This window comes from Sus scrofa, chromosome 17, assembly GCF_054392235.1.
Source record: "Sus scrofa isolate SSC_HxYL_T2T_F1_AM1 chromosome 17, Sscrofa_HxYL_maternal_Yorkshire_Landrace_v2.0, whole genome shotgun sequence".
Taxonomy (NCBI): Eukaryota; Metazoa; Chordata; class Mammalia; order Artiodactyla; family Suidae; genus Sus; species Sus scrofa.
In genome coordinates, this window is record NC_139399.1 from 39,860,958 (window position 1) to 39,877,998 (window position 17,041).

The 17,041-nt window shown below is 40.0% G+C and overlaps 1 protein-coding gene across 4 annotated transcripts in view; it reads right to left on the minus strand.

Annotated features, from left to right (window-relative positions):
• The window catches only part of ATRN (attractin), a 186,236-nt gene that overhangs the window by 123,687 nt on the left and 45,508 nt on the right, over positions 1 to 17,041 (minus strand). For all 4 annotated transcript variants that reach the window (XR_014832058.1, XM_021077390.2, XM_021077389.2 and 1 more), the window contains exons 2-3: positions 11,403 to 11,486; positions 7,523 to 7,636 (exon numbers count right to left, since the gene is read on the minus strand). Coding sequence is in view for 3 of the 4 variants with exons in the window: in XM_021077390.2 (XP_020933049.1) it covers positions 7,523 to 7,636; positions 11,403 to 11,486 (198 nt within the window). In the remaining variant the exon portion in view is untranslated. The remainder of the gene's footprint in view (positions 1 to 7,522; positions 7,637 to 11,402; positions 11,487 to 17,041) is intronic.

Consider the following 17,041-nt stretch of genomic DNA (forward strand, 5'->3'; position numbering starts at 1 on the left):
TTTAAAAAACCACTTCCAGGAAGAGGAGCAAATTCCTGTGATAAATGCATAAGAACAGAACTGAAGGAGTTCCTGCTGTGGCACAGTGAATTAAGAATCTGACAGCAGTGGCTTGGGTTGCTGAGAAGGCAGAGGTTCAATCACCAGCCTGGCACAGTGGGGTAAAGGATCTGGCATTGCCAGAGCTGCAGCCTGGATTCAATCCCTGGCCCGGTGATGTCCATATGCTGTGGGTACAGCCATAAAATTAAAAAAAGAACAGATCTGAATCTTTTGCTAGGCTCTCCTCTATTCTATGTTATATTTCTAACAAGATTTTAAATCAATGACCCTATTTTTTTTCTTTTTAGTGAAATTTTCATAATGCTCCTCTGAAAAACTGAGTAAACCTACACAATCACAGAAATTAACAAACTTTATGAGTTGATGGATACCAAATATATACCACTGAAAGACATAAAAATTAAAAATATAAATAAAAGCTTGGAAGTTCCCACTGTGGCATGGTGGGTTAAGAATCCAACTGCAGGGGCTCAGGTTGCTGAGGAAGTACAGGTTTGATCTCTGGCCTGGCACTGCTGTAGGCATGGCGTGGGTTGCAGCTGTGCCTCAGATTTAATCCCTGCCCCAGGAACTGCCATATGCCACAGGTGTGGCCATAACAAAAAAAAAAAAAAAAGAAAAGAAAAGAAATAAAAAAACACATAAAAGTTTGATACACAAATATCCATCATTCCAATAGTGTCAGAATTCTGATGTATTTTCTCCACCTAACTGTTACCATATTACATCTTCTATTCAATTTTACAAGTAATATAACATAAGCATTACTGTGTCATTAAGAGCTCCCTCAGAGATTTCAGAACCTCATTCAGAGTTCAGCACACAATAGTATCTGTTGGGTGGCTGCACAGAGAAAGAATCACTGTGTCTAAATGATGGCTTTAAGGCTCTTAATTCACACACCAACTTGCTCTCCAGAAGAGAGATCCTAACATGAAATTCCACCAACAGAGAATGAGAGGGTCCATCCATCCCACCTCATCTTGCCAAAAGAGAATTACGAGTCCTATTTGAGTTTTGTTAATTGAATAACTGAAAGTGCTTTTTTAAATTGGGGTTTTGAGTTTCTTTTATACTCCTGAGGGTAATCATTTTTCCTATGTTTACTTTGGCTTTTATTCATATGCTCCTATCTTTTGCCCAATTATCATTCAGTAGTCCGTACCAGGCCCTGCACAATCTGTTCCACACACACAACCCCGTTCAATGACCAAACATCTCATCTGTTACAGACAGTCCCCAATTTAAAATGGTTCAACTTAACACTTTTTCGCTTAAAAATTTTCACCTTTACAGTGGTGCAAAAGCAATACATTCAGTAGAAAGTATGCTCCGAATTTTGTATTTTGGCCTTTTCGATACTCTCTTGTGATGCTGGGAAGCAGCAGAGAGCAGCAGCTCCCAATCGGCCATACAATCACAAGGGTTAACAACTGATATACTTACAACCACTCTGTACTCAGGCAACCTTCCTATTTTCCATTTTCAGTACAGTATTCAATAAATTACATGAGATATTCAACATTAATTATTAAATAGGTTTTGTGTTAGATGATTTTGCCCACTATAAGCTGACGGAAGTGTTTCGAGAACGTTTAAGGTGAGCTATGATGTTCAGTAGGTTAGGTGTATTAAATGCATTTTAACTTACAATATTTTCAAATCTACAATGGGTTTATCAGGATGTAACCCCATCATAAGCCAAGGAAGATCTATACTTTCTAGCTTTCACTCGTTCAACCCCAATCACCCTGGCCTCTTCTTTGCTAGAGAACATAACAGATAAACTCTCACCTTTGGACCTACAACTATCTTAAATGCTCATTCGTGATGTCATAGTGATTCTATTTCTCTCTCTCTCTTTTTTTTTTTTTTTTTTTGTCTTTTTAGGGCTGTAGGTTCCCAGAGTAGGGGTCTGATCAAGGCTACAGCCACTGGCCTACACCACAGCTTACAGGAACACGAGATCCTTAACCCACTGAGCGAGGTCAGGGATCGAACCTGCATCCTCACAGATACTAGTCTGATTCATTTCCACTGCGCCACGATGGGAACTCCAGCAATCCTATTTCTTAGTAGAAGCACTTGCTCGTGTATGCAAAGACAAATATATAAGAATCCCACAATAGCACTATTCACAATGAGAACAGGTTAAAAACCACCTAATTGGTCATCCAAAGGGAGCTGGCTGAATGAGTCATCACACATGTGTAGGTCTGCAGGACTAACAGGGCACTCATAAGGCATTCTGATAAGCAGGAAAAAAAGGAAAAAAAAGCTGCAAGACAATGGACCTACAGGTGTGCATATGTAATGCCAGGCAGAGGTAAATGCTGCAAAAGGAAATAAAACAGAGTGAAAGAAAAGAAGGTGCTACTTTAGAAAGGGCATTTAGGGAAGGACTCTTGGAAGAACTGACATCTAATCAGAGACCTAAATGAAGGTTTCAACCATCACCATGCTTTCTTCAGTTTTATAACCAGAACCCCATGAAATGCTAAGTGTAAGTACATGTTAGAGCATGGCCACTTAGAAACAGGTATGTCAGAGAGTTCCTGTTGTGGCTCAGCCGTAAGAAACCTGACTAGTAACCATGAGGACGTGGGTTCGATCCCTGGCCTTGCTCAGTGGGTTAGGTATCTGGTGTTGCTATGAGCTGTGGCAAAGGTCACAGACACAGCTCAGATCCCACGTTGCTGTGGCTGTGGTACAAGCCAGCAGCTACAGCTCTGATTCGACCCCTAGCCTGGGAATTTCCATATGCCCCAGGTGTGGCCCTAAAAAATGAGAAAAAAAAAAGAAAAAAGAAACAGGTATGTTGAAAGTAAACTTCCCATAAGAAATACTGGCCCAGGAAAGGACTGGGAGCTTCAGTCACATGTAGAACACGTTCTGTTATCCCAGCATGAGCTTCACCGCCAAAGAGATACTTGTTCCAGAAGGAGCTCTGATCCTTGTGAGCACTGATCCTTGTTCCACAAGCCTGAGTATGTCGGACATCTCTAGGCCTCAGTTTCCTCCAAAACACAGTGAAAGAAACCCCACCTGCCTCACAGCAATGTAATGAGACTCAAACTGTTACAGCATGTGAAGTGCTTGAACAGTGCCTCACACTAATAGGTGCTCAATAAGTGATGGCTAATGGTATTTATTATTTTTACAGAGGGGACATTTAAATGTATAGAACGAATGGGGGACTGGGTGGAGGGAGGGAGGATGGAGAGTCACAGAAGGGGTGGGATTGACCATATTGCTGGAAAAAGGGGATCGGATTACCTACTGTCAAAGAGACATAGGCGTTTACTTCTTTACACTTCAAAACTTGAAACTGTGACAGCTTTGGAATGTGCTGCTTTCTCCCAGTGTGAAAATAAAACAACTGGTTTAGGACAAAAATAAACTCTTACGGAATAAATGAATACAAACCTCAACCCAGCATGCAAGGCAATAGAAAGTGTGTGGGTGAGAAAGTGATGCTGCTGCAGGCAGACCATGCAAGTGTCACCCTGAGCCACCTCCCACCTCCCTATTCCCCTGCCCCTGGGTAAGGAAATAAACGTAGGCTCAGCTTAGGCTGCAGCCAGTTATTCAACTTGCAAAAATTACGAACTTCTGGCCCTGGGGTTCTTCATAATCTTATATTTTAAACACAGAGTACCCCTATCTAGAACCATTTTTGAAAACCACTGAAGATATGGTCTTAATCCAACATAACTGTCCCAGAAAGACGTAGGCTCTCTGAACACACCTGGAGCACAACCTGACTTTGCCAAATACATTATGTAATTTTACTTGAAACCTTCAGGTTGACACACCTATCGTCTTGTAAACCCTACACTCAAGGGCAGGTAGGTACAGAAGCCAGATTCTTAAAATCAGGGGCAAGAGCCCGGGGATGCGGACAGGCAGCATCTATACTTCCGACAGGTGAAGAGGGGCACTTGCCTATCACTACCTGCTACAGTTTGACCACACTTTCAATGGGGTGCTGGACAGACAGACCAAGTGCGACTTTCACGAGACTTCCTCTAACACTCTTCATCACAGTCGAGACAACTGCCTCATCAATATCTGACTTTCTTAAAAACAACAACAAAAACCTCTAAAAGGAATAAGAATGTTCTCAAAGAGGAGTTCCCATCGTGGCGCAGTGGTTAACGAATCCGACTAGGAACCATGAGGTTGCGGGTTCGGTCCCTGCCCTTGCTCAGTGGGTTAACGATCCGGCTTTGCCATGATCTGTGGTGTAGGTTGCAGACGCGGCTCAGATCCTGCGTTGCTGTGGCTCTGGTGTAGGCCAGTGGCTACAGCTCCGATTAGATCCCTAGCCTGGGAACCTCCATATGCCGCAGGAGCGGCCCAAAAAAATAGCAAAAAGACAAAAAAAAAAAAAAGAATGTTCTCAAAGAGAAACTATTCCCCCTGCTCCATCATCACTAACACCTCTGCATCTCCTTCCAACAGGTCTGAGCAGAGCAGGTGCTCACAAAGGTGCTACATTCGTGCACTTGAAGTGAATGCACCATAAAATAATAATGTTATATAGCTAGAAAAGACTTGCTCTAGTGATTCAAAAATTTATCCAGTAGTAAACTCCTTTGTTAAACAAATATCGGAGTTGCTGTCGTGGCTCAGAGATTAACGAATCCAACTAGGAACCATGAGGTGGTAGGTTCGATCCCTAGCCTTGCTCAGTGGGTTAAGGATCCGGCGTTGCCGTGAGCTGTGCTGTAGGTCACAGACATAGCTCGGATCTGGTGTTGCTGTGCCTCTGGCATAGTCTGGCGGCTACAGCTCCGATTAGACCCCTAGCCTGGGAACCTCCATATGCCATGGGTGCGGTCCTAGAAAAGACAGACAAACAAACAAACAAACAAACAAAAAAAAAAAAATTTCATTCAGAACTTCAACATATAAAAAGATAAATATGATCAACCAGTTCACTACCAAATTAAACTTCACAATCTGCAATACACCCAGAGAAAACACAGTACAACACCTTCAATTTAAGCTTCAGAAGCTGAGGACCAGAGCGCTTAAATGAACTATTCAGGCTCATGTAAAGACTTGCACAAAATTCAGATTAAAAGTCCACATCTTCTGAATCCTGTGTGGCTCTCCTTTTCCTTATTTGGCTGAACTATCTGCTGCCAGGCTCACTCGCTCACTCCACGTTGGGCTCCCAGCGCATCACCTATGGGTTGATCCCTCTATCCGAAGTCCTCCTAACCCAAGAACAGCTCCTCAGCAACCCATCTTGCCCTTATGTTCTAAACACTGATATTCAAATTCTTCTGCACATCAGTGCTTCAGGGGTTCCACGTCTCAGATAAATTTTTAAATTTTTTTTTTTTTTTTTGTCTTTTTGCCATTTCTTGGGCCACTTCTGGGGCATATGGAGGTTCCCAGGCTAGGGGTTTAATCAGAGCTGTAGCCACCAGCCCACACCAGAGCCACAGCAATGTGGGATCCGAGCCGTGTCTGCGACCTACACCACAGCTCACGGCAAAGCCGGATCCTTAACCCACTGAGCAAGGACAGGCATCAAACCCGCAACCTCATGGTTCCTAATCGGATTCGTCAATCACTGCGCCATGACGGGAACTCCCTAAATTTTTAATTATTAAACACATATTTTTTCACTATGATGTTAGAAAATGTACCTTCAAATATGTCATAAGTTAAATTTTAACACAATCAATGCATATTCATTTATACCTATCAGTAGGCATAAATTTTTAATAAAAATTAAAATTTACCTGTTATCTATATGTGTACTTTGGCTTCTCTCACAAGTCACTGACTAGAACAATTACTGCCTTCTGCTTATTTTCTTGTTGCTATTGGTTCACATGTCTGCTCATTAAATACACAGGTCAGGTGAACTACAGGGGTGCACATACCTACTCTGTGGATGTTGCCACAGGGCTACTGGCAAAACTGATTCAGTGCTTGGCACATAAAGAGGGGACTCCTTGAGTTTTGATGAACAGTTTCAGCATCAAGTGAACCTCCAATAAGAACCATTATCATGATAACATCACACTATAGATAGATTTTGTGCTTGTGTTAAAGTCTGGGGGGGCTCTTGCTATAAGACAAGATATGAGTCAATTCTGGCATAAAGATATGTATGCCCAACACGTTATCAATGATGTTTTAATGCTTCACGTGGCTTATCCATTCTGTTCTTTGGCCCTCTAAGTGAAATCTCTGAAACCCAGAAAATGGCCATGGTTCTCAGTTCAAAGATATGTTGGAGGGATTTCTAAGCCAAAGGGAGTGCAGAAATACAAGGGCACATTAGTCCCCTGATTTCATCTGTCCTTTGCCTCCTTGTGTACTGTTTACTCCCTGTGCCTCCTCACCCACATGAGACATCAACCAGCTCCAGGTGAAGAACACAAAAAATACTGGTTAAGCTGATTTCTTTTCTTGGCCTTGGCTGTGGCATGCAGAAGCTCCCAGTTCACGGATCAAGCCTTCACCACCACGACCGGAGCCACTGCAGTAACAATGCCAGATCCTTAACCCACTGAACCACATGAGAACTCCTGATTCATTTTAAAGCCAAGAATAAGCTGTTCAGGTATAAACACAGAATATATTTGTTGAAAAAAATCACAATACATAACCGGAATGTTTCTCATCCTCCACAGGTAACCACTGGTCACTTTATGTATATTCTTCCGAAACTTTTTCCTCATTCACATTAATGTATATACATAAATTCTCATCACATACACACACAACTACACTTGAATTCACAAATAACTTCTGAACACCTACGCAATGAGGAACACAACAAGGATCAAGATGAACATGATTTTTTATCTGAATTTTTAAAAAAATATTAGTATTTAGGGAGTTCCTATCCTGGCTCAGTAGTAACGAACCCAACTAGTATCTATGAGGATGCGGGCTTGATCCCTGACCTCGATCAGTGGGTTAAGGATTCGGCATTGCTGTGAGCTGTGGTGTAGGATCTGGCATTGCTGTGGCTGTGGAGCAGGCCAGCAGCTGCAGCTCCAATTTGACCCCTAGACTGGGAACTTCCATATGCCATGGGAGTGGCCCTAAAAAGACAAATACACACATACACACACATATATACACCTATATATTAGTATTTAATATATCACTCACAAAACATTTTTAGATTTAAGCTTTGACCACCATCACCATGAGAAGAATGTAAACTTGACACTGCTATCACAATTTCATAGACCAGGAAACTGAAAAGAGAGGTCAAGCAATCTGCCCAGAAATTTACCCCGTAGCTATAGGAAACCACATCAGGACCAGCACACAAGTGACAGGACACCAGAACTAGTACTCTTTCCACGTAATAAACATGTTAACTGATGATAAAAGTAAAACCAGTAAGAACACAATCTAGGAGATACATCTGAATTTAGAAATCCAATAACGATTAACTAATGTTTATGAGTGAGCTTACCTAAAGGCAGCAACTAGAGGTGCATAAATTGAGTCCCCATCATAAACATATAAATGGTCCCAACTACACTCTGTAGCAAAATGATTGAAACGAAGTCTCATTATTCTATTTGGCCTGAAAAGAACAGAAAAATTAATTTATAATAATCATCATCACTATCAAACACTTGAGAAAAAAACAGATTTAAAAATGAATTAAAGAGAGGGAAGAATCTAATAGTACCTAATCAGTACTCCTTCATTTGTCAAAGGTTTCCATAGTACTTACGATATGTCAGAGACCACTAAACATGCAATGGTAAACAAAACAGACATGTTCTGTGCATCTTTGGGCCCTACCATCTCTACAGTGGTTGTTCTTTACCAATCCATTAGCCATTCAGCACTTTCTTCCTCATTCAACTTAAAACTTCACACTACATCGGGGGGTGGGGGGATGTGCCTGGGCTATGGGATGGAAATCCTGTGAAATCAGATTGTTATGATCATTATACAACTACGGATGTGATAAATTCATTTGAGTAATAAAAAAATGAAAAAAAAAACTTCACACTACATCATTTCACAAACACACATGCCAGTCCTCTAAAGTCTCTTGCCCCTCTGCCTTTTCATGGAACTCCCTGGAAAAAGTCCTGCTCTAGAGGAGACTAGTTATCTGCTTTGACCTAGAATGAATCTAGAGAAAACTAAGCCAAGCTGGGGAAAGTCACACCACTGGGTAGGCTGGTTCCAATATTGGTCACTGCTCGCCAACTTTAAAGGAGGCTTCAATTCTGCCAGCAGTCTTACTACTAACTCTCAATTACTATTTCAGACCATCCAGTCCCATCTCCCTGCTTATCCTCAATACTCAGACAAAAATTTCTCAAGTTCCTATTTTCCAAAATAGATCAACCTACCTACTTTTCCTTCCATCTCTCAAATATTTAACATCTCCCTCTCATCTGAAACTTCCACATCCACATTTAAATCTCTTTAAGTATCACATATTTTACCAAAATACCAACAAAACATAAAAAAAACTTCAAATCCCAACTCCTTCTAGCTATTCCCCAATCTACCCCTTTCTCCTCTGAAACTCCACAGAAAACTTTGCTTTTCTCCATTTCCTCACTTCCCCCTCATCTCTTCACTCTCTAACCGGGCTGTAGCCCAAACACTCTACTCAAGAAGCTCTTGGTGGAGTTCCAACTGTGGCTTTGTGGGTTAAGAAACCAACGCTGTCTCTGTGAGGATGCAGGTTCGATCCCTGGCCTCACTCAGTGGGTTAAGGATCCGGCGTTACTGAAAGCTGCAGTATAGGCTGCAGATGTGGCCTGGATCTGGTGTGGCTGTGGCTGTGATACAGGCTGGCAGCTGAAGCTCTAATCTGACTCCTAGCCCAGGAACTTCCATATGCTGCAGGTACAGCCATAAAAAGAAAAAAAAGAAAAAAAAAAAAAAGTTCTTGGAAATATCAACACCATTTATAGCCTGGTGATTCCTAATTCTGTGTCTCTAGCCTTGACCTTTTATCTACTTCATCCACACTTACATATCTAACATCTCTATCAAAATAAACTAAATAAATACGTAAACAAGTAAACTCACATGGTCATGAGTACTGGGAAGAAATTAAAGGAATGTGATATAGAAGTATAACAGGTGGTGGAAATACCCCAGAAAGCTTTGGAAAACATTACAAGGATGAGAGAGAAACCAGGAGAAAAGCCTGGGGGACAATATTTCAGGCAGAGGGAACAAGAATCTTACAGTCTTAGAAAGAAGTAGTTGCGTTCAAGAAACATGAAGAAAATCAGCATGTCTGAAACACAGCAAACAGAAGGACCCACGAGAGGTAAGAAGCGAGAGGTGGGCAAAGGGCAAAGGTGAAAACTGGAGGCCAATGTCAAGGCTATTACAGAGGATCAGGAAAGAGAGGATGGCTGGTGGTCTTATAATAACTGTAGAGGTGAAGATAAAAAGGATTGAGGAGATATTCTAGTGGAAAAATTGACAGAACTTACTGACAGGCTCAAGATATGAGGATAAGGAAATGGAGGAGGATGTGAAGCTTTTGCTTAGTCTTATGCGCAGGCTGAGGTGGAGCAACCACTGACAGCATATTCAGAGCAATGGTGGAGAAGGACATCCATCAGGTGGGAGTGAAGGGGTAGAAAGGGCAAAGGCAGACAACTCCTTAGAGTAGCCATTCTCAGAGCATAGTCCTCCCCATGCCAAGGCCCCTGAGGCCCTTTTAGGAGGAGTACAAACTATGGTTACTGAGACTTAGATATTTGGTAGATATTTTCTTGAAAATGAACAAAGCAAGCCTGTCACTTCAAAGAAAACAACAGACTGTATTTGTTGCTAAAGAAAACACAAGCTTTCAAACAATAATCAGAATTTTGGAAAATCTGCATCTGCCACCTAGATGCAACTTCCCAATACTTAAAACTTTCTGATGGGGAAAAAAATAAAAAATAAAAACTTTTTGATGAGGTTGATGGTGATTTTTAACCAAGGTGAAGTTATAAATATCATAAAATGAAAATATATCAGTATCTGGATGACCTGCATAATTCAGAGAACCAATATTTTCCAAATATTACAAAATCATGCATAGGTTAAAGATCCATTCAAAGTACAAGAAAACCAATTTTAATTTAACAAGTTCTAAAAGTTCACTGACATTGTTTCAGATTCTACACTGCAATTCAGTTTCAAGAAATTACCATCTGTCCAGTTTTGGTCCAGTCTTCCTTGGTGCAAAGTAGACTACCCGCCCTTATTATATTATAATGACAATTAAAATCTCCTCCCTTACCTACGACATATCCAACTGAAACCTAATTTTTCTTCACATATCTCAACCATAATAAACTATTGTAACAAACTGAACAGCAGAAGAAAATATAATCTGGCTGTCTTCTATTAAGCCAAACAAAAAAGAGATTCACAAAAATGTAAAACAATACCATTCTTCTAATTTTTAAAAAAAATAAAATTGTTTTCTTAAAAAAATCTGTGCTAACATGGTCAGTTTTATTGCTCTTAAATTAATGAAAATAATATTACTTACTTTTAATTTCTAATATAGTAAACAGATATAACAAAGGTTATTTGGAATTCTCAAAATTTGAGGGTGTAAAGAGGTCCTAAGACCAAAGTCTGAGTAAACTGCTTTAAAAATTTGCCATAGGAGTTCCCGTCGTGGCGCAGTGGTTAACGAATCCGACTAGGAACCATGAGGTTGCGGGTTCGGTCCCTGCCCTTGGCTCAGTGGGTTAACAATCCAGCATTGCCGTGAGCTGTGGTGTAGGTTGCAGACACGGCTCGGATCCCACGTTGCTGTGGCTCTGGCGTAGGCCGGTGGCTACAGCTCCGATTCGACCCCTAGCCTGGGAACCTCCATATGCCGCGGGAGTGGCCCAAAGAAATAGCAAAAAGACAAAAAAAAAAAAAATTTGCCATAAAGGTTAAAAAAGAAAAAAGGTGGTAGCTGGAGGGACGCCAAAGCACAAAGAAGGAGTTGTTTGGGCAGTAACAGTTATTCTGATTTTCCTGCCCCAAATAAAAATATACGCTTAGAAAAACGACAAAATAATGTAATTTTCTAATGCAAACCATTTAAAATAGTCAACTGTTTTTTAACTATTACAATTGAAAATATACAAATTTCTGGTGTACACAATTCATTTGCAGCACTAAATAAACATAAAAGTTCTTTAAATTAATGTTGAAGATTAAGAAAAATAAGAAAACCAATTTCACTTGTCAAAGAAAAGGTTATCAAAAAATATTTTGCTACAGATGATTAATTTTTACTTGTTGGAAAAGTAATCTCACAATAAGCTCTAACCTGGAAAAAAAAATCTCAATTAGCCATCACTACTTACTGTCCTTCAATGAGCCATGTGCACTTCGTTTTATATTTATAATTTCCAGGTCCATCTGTTATAAACCCAGAAGATCCAGTTAGTCTGTAATTCAAAAAAAAACAAAAAACAATTTTAATCCATCAAAATTTCACATAGTAACAATATCTTTCTTAATTCTCAACACAATCCAAGTGGGTACAATGATGCATACTCTGACCAGAAGAAAATGACCAAATAGTTATACTCAGAGTACACAAATCTGGATGAAACAAATTCTTGCCAGACTTAAGGGGATAAAAAATATTAAAACCAAGAGGAATGAACAAAAACATCCATATATTTTCTACCTGAGACAGAAAAATCATACTTTGTGCCATAAAAATGGCCACAAGAAGGTACTCATAAATATGAGTTGATATTTAAAAAATAAGGCCACACAATTACCGTTACAAGTAAAATGTGTTAATAAAATAAATAAACTGTAACTGACATAACTGTGATGGGCAAACACATCAATCCACAACACACAACAGACCCACCAGAGCCATTTGGCTGCTGCTTGTGAAGTGGCAATCCCCCACACTCCAAGAGCAGTGCATATCAGCACCTGTCTTCCCACCCACATCCCAAGCCTGAAGTTTATCGGTATTTTTAGGTCTTGCCAATATGATAAGCACATCCAGTATCTTGTTGTTTTTACTGGTACCAACCCTAATGTCTGAATATCTTATTATATGTTTTGGTCATCTGTATTTCCTCCTTTGTGAATTATAAGATTCCATATGCTTTACATGGAATGACTGGCTAACGGTGACTTAACTTGCTACATAGCACAGAGAACTCTACCCAGTATTCTGTGATAATCTATGTAGGAAAAGAATCTGAGAGAGAATGGATATGTGCATATGTAAGACTGGGTCACTTTGTTGTACAGCAGCAATTATCACAACCTTGTAAATTAACTATACCTCAATAAAACTTTTTAAAAAAAGATTCCACATTCTTCACCCACTTTGCTACCAAGTTATCTTTCTCAAATTAATGTTTAGGAGCTCTTTTTATATTAAGGCACTGCATCTGTATGGTAAATATACTCTAAACATATTTTCTCAGTTCAGTTTTTTCTCTATACTTGGTGTCTAGTATCTTTTGCTCTAGAGAAGTTATTAATATTTAAGAAGGATGCTATTTCTTTCCTCATCGCTGTTTCCAGGTCATTTTTCCTCCCTCTTCCATGAACAGTGTCAGCCTTTCTGAAACAGCTGCTCTCTTCTGGATCTGCCTCCCTTACTTTCTGAGTTATCTACTGACTTCCCAGTTACTCCTCTTCATCCACTCAAAATATCAGCATCTAACTCATTGCCTCCATTCAATCACATCCTCATCCAAGATGCTCCATCCAAAACCCAGCCTCTCTATTTCTGCACCATTAACCATCTTTTCCTCTTCCCCACTTTAGTCACCCATTCTTTTGGGCCCTGCTGTTAGCAGTAAAAGCTCTACCACCAAAATCTCCATTTTAGGCAACCACTACCTCTGCTCTCTCAGTGAATCTTCAGGCCCATGAAAACCTCCAGTCCACCGAACGATCACTTCTTCATGCTCATCACTCACCACCTACACATTTCACTTTCCCACTTACCTAGTTGTGATTCCAAGGTCCATCAGAATTATCATCCCTTGCAAGTCCTTTGACTTCTCTCTCTCTCTCTGTGCTGCACCTGCCTGATATAAATGTCTCTATGCCTTACTCCTCAACATCCATTCCACTTCCAAAATGTTAGGCTAAGCCAGTCATGGTTTCCTGTGCCCCTTTCCCATTAGAAATTGTACCAGTTACGATTAAGCTCTAATGCATAACTGACAGAAAACCCTAAATAGTAATGGTTGAACCAAGATATAAAGTCCAAAGGGAGGCAACCTGTAACATGTAAAGCATTGCTATGACCATCAGGCACCCAACTTACGTTCTTCTATCCTGTTACTTTGCCATCCTCACCATGTGGCTTCTGCCTCATAATCCGAGAGGGCTGCACAAACTCATTATTATTCCCATATTCTACCCAGCAGGAAGGAAGAAAGGAAACAAGGCATATACCCCCCCACACGCTAAGTCAAACATGACAAGAATCAGACATACATAAATGTACAGGGAGGCTGAGAAATGCAGCCATTACCCCAGATGACTCTGACAGGCCATCTTCACTCCAGAGCTCCCCTTTGTCGGGCCAGCTATGAAGCTCAACTTCTTCCTTTGCCTAGTTCTGCTTCCTGCCCTCTCCCCTCACAAATGTTAAAACACTAAATTGTACCCCAAACTCCATCTCAGCAAATGCTTTAAGAAACCCAACCTATGACAGACAGACGTCCAAAGAGACCATCCTTCTTCTTCCTCTGGACTTTGCCATCTTTGGATTTTTACCTCAGCCATCATGCTACAAGCTTAAACACAAAGCCAATAGCAAAGGTCCCTGAAGAGCCATACCAACTAGTTATGGAGACCACCCCGGTTTTATGAGTAAATAAATTTCCCACTGGTTACTGCTTCACTGTGTGTGTGTGTGTGTGTGTGTGTGTGTGTGTCCTTGATTCTTTGTTTTAGGCTCTCCTAGTTCAGTTTTGTGGCTTTCTACCATGCTTGTTTCACTTCTAAGAGTTTTTATGGACTTTATATATGGACATGTTCCGCTACTTGCACATCTGCACCACTTCTGAAGAATAAAGAGGTTTTATTTCTTTATTTTTTAGCGATAGCCACAGGATGTGGAAGCTCCCAGGTCAGGGATCGAACTTGCATCACAGCAGTGACCTAAGCCACAGCAATGACAATGCCGGATCCTTAACCACAAGGCCACCAGAGAATTCCTATTTTAAATATTTACTTCGTATCTTTAAACATACACATTTACATAATTTTACAGACAATGAATTGATATGATCAGACTTTTTTGGTCAACTAAAGGACAATTCTTTTTTTTTTAACCGAAATCCCCACACACCCCACCATTTCTCCCCAAGATAAACATTTAACAACCTCCTAGCAAGCATTCTTAATTACTGTTTTTCAAACTCATGGGCCCACGATATGTGCATGGTTCTCTTAAATCCAGTTTTGGTTATACAAATTAATTATTATACAAGCTTTTCTGCATTTTCCTTTTCTTCACTCAACAAAACTTTGTGGGAATCCCTTCCAACTAATCAGTTATTAGTCTACTTCATTCTTTTTCATGTAGCATAATACTCCACTCTACAAGGTATCACTTTTTTTCTGCCTTTCTCCTACTAGCATTCATTTTGTTTTCAGTTGGTTGGAATTATGCACATTGCTGAAATAAATACTCCTATACATATGGCCTTACTTGTGCTTTAATTTCTAAGAAGAGAATCGTAGGAGGAGGATTACCACGCCAAAAGAAATATGAATTTTAATTGTTAACCAGGCTGCCAAATTACTTTCCAAAAGGCTTTAACAATTCCTATATTAGGTGTTCTTGTTTCTTTTAAATTTCACTAGATTTTAACTCAAAATTTCCTGTATTCCAGTGACTGGCCAAGAACTAGTGACTAAAAATTTAAAGAGATTTGAAAAGAGGTAGGCCAGGAAAATGAATCTAAAATACCAGGTTGTTGGAGTTCCCTGGTGGCCTAGTCATTAAGGACTCAGCAATGCCCTTGCTGTGACTTGGGTTACTGCTGTGGCTCTGGTTTGATCCCTGACCCAGGAAATTCTGCATCCCTCAGGCATGGCCAATAAATAAATAAATGAAACAAAACAAAATAAAACAAAATTTCAGGTCGAGTTTTACAGTTTCACTGGTGATCTAGGTATGGACACTGGTACTTCCTGTATCCACTGAATCAGCAGTAATACAAAGGCAACAAACTGAAACATACATTTCAACAATACAAGACCAGAAACATAAAGAATTAACTCCTTGCTATCACTAATTTCTCCACTCAAGAACACACAGAGGGTAATTCTGCAATGGAAATGAATACAGAGGAAATAAGGAAATCCTCTATAGGGGGCAGGTTTTGAAGAAGTCATCTTATCATTATTTCTTTCTACTTTACTTGTATTATTACCAGACAATACATCCTGTAAAACCTCAACTTTTCTCATCTGTTAAAATTTTTCTTTTTCTTTTCTTTCTTCTTTATTTTTTTGGCTTTTTAGGGTCACACTTGTGGCATATGGAAATTCCCAGGCTAGGAGTCGAATTGGAGCTGCAGCTGCTGGCCTACACCACAGCCACAGCAATGTGGGATCCAAGCTGTGTCTGTGACCTACACCACAGCTCAGAGCAATGCTGGATCCTTAACCCACTGAGTGAGGCCAGGGATTGAACCTGCATCCTCATGCATATTAATGGGACTCACTTCCACTGCAACAAAAGGGGAACTCCTGTTAAAATTTTTCTTTATGGTCAAGTATCCAGACATTGATAAACTTTCACCAAAGTTCCTTGGACATTAAAAAATAAGTCTACAGTAGGAATGTATACTTATATATATCACATATAATTAAGTTTACTGAATGCACTATTCAATTCCTTTATATTCTTATTTTTTATATACTAGATCTAATTCTGAGAAATGTATACTGAAATCTCACACCTGGCTGTTTCATGGATGACATTTCTCACACTGTTTTGCTTTCTGTATTTAGCTATTCAGCCATACAAGCTTATGACTATTAGATCTTCATAAATTATGCCTTTTATTAAAACAATAACCCACTAGCCTTTTTTTTTTTTTTTTTTTTTTTTTGCTTTTTAGGGCCACACCATGGCATAATGAGGTTCCCAGGATAGGGGTTGCCTTGGAGCTACAGCTGCCAGGCTATACCACAGCCACAGCAATGCCAGATCTGAGCCATGACTGCAACCTACACCATGGCTCACGGCAACGGCAGATCCTTAACCCACTGAGCAAGGCCAAGGATCGAACCTACAACCGGATTCGTTTCTGCTGGTGCCACAACAGGAACTTCCCATTAACCTAGTTTGATGCTCAAATTCCAACTTGTCTATTATCATAATTACTAATTTTTTGTTATTTTCCTAGGCCTTACATATTAATTTAACTCCATATTTTTCATATTTTTTTATAAAATTTTCAGAAGTTTGTTTCTTCTAAACAGGACATGGTTAGGTTTCGTTTCTTAACCTAGTCTGACAGTTTTACTGACATAATACGGTCTATTCACATTTAGTATAATTGTGATTGCTATACTAATTTGATTCCTTCCAACCAAACTTCTAAATCAAGATTAATGAAGAGAAATTTACATATAATAAAATGCAGTAAATGTACAATTTGATATGTTTTGACAAATTCACACTCCTATAAAACCCTCCAAACAAGATATAAAACAGTACTTGGAGTTGCCACTGTGGCACAATGGGTTAAGAACCCAAGACATTGTCTGTGAGGATGCAGGTTTGATCCCTGGCCTTGCTCAGTGGGTTAAGGACCTGGCGTTGCCCTAAGCTACAGTGTAGTTTGCAGACACAGCTCTGATTTGGTGTTTCTGTGGCTGTGGCAGAGGGCCACAGCTCTGATTCAACCCCTAATCCAGGAACTTCCATATGCTGCAGGTGCAGCCATAAAAAGAAAAAGAAAAAGTAACAGTCCAGTCATCCCCCTCCCCC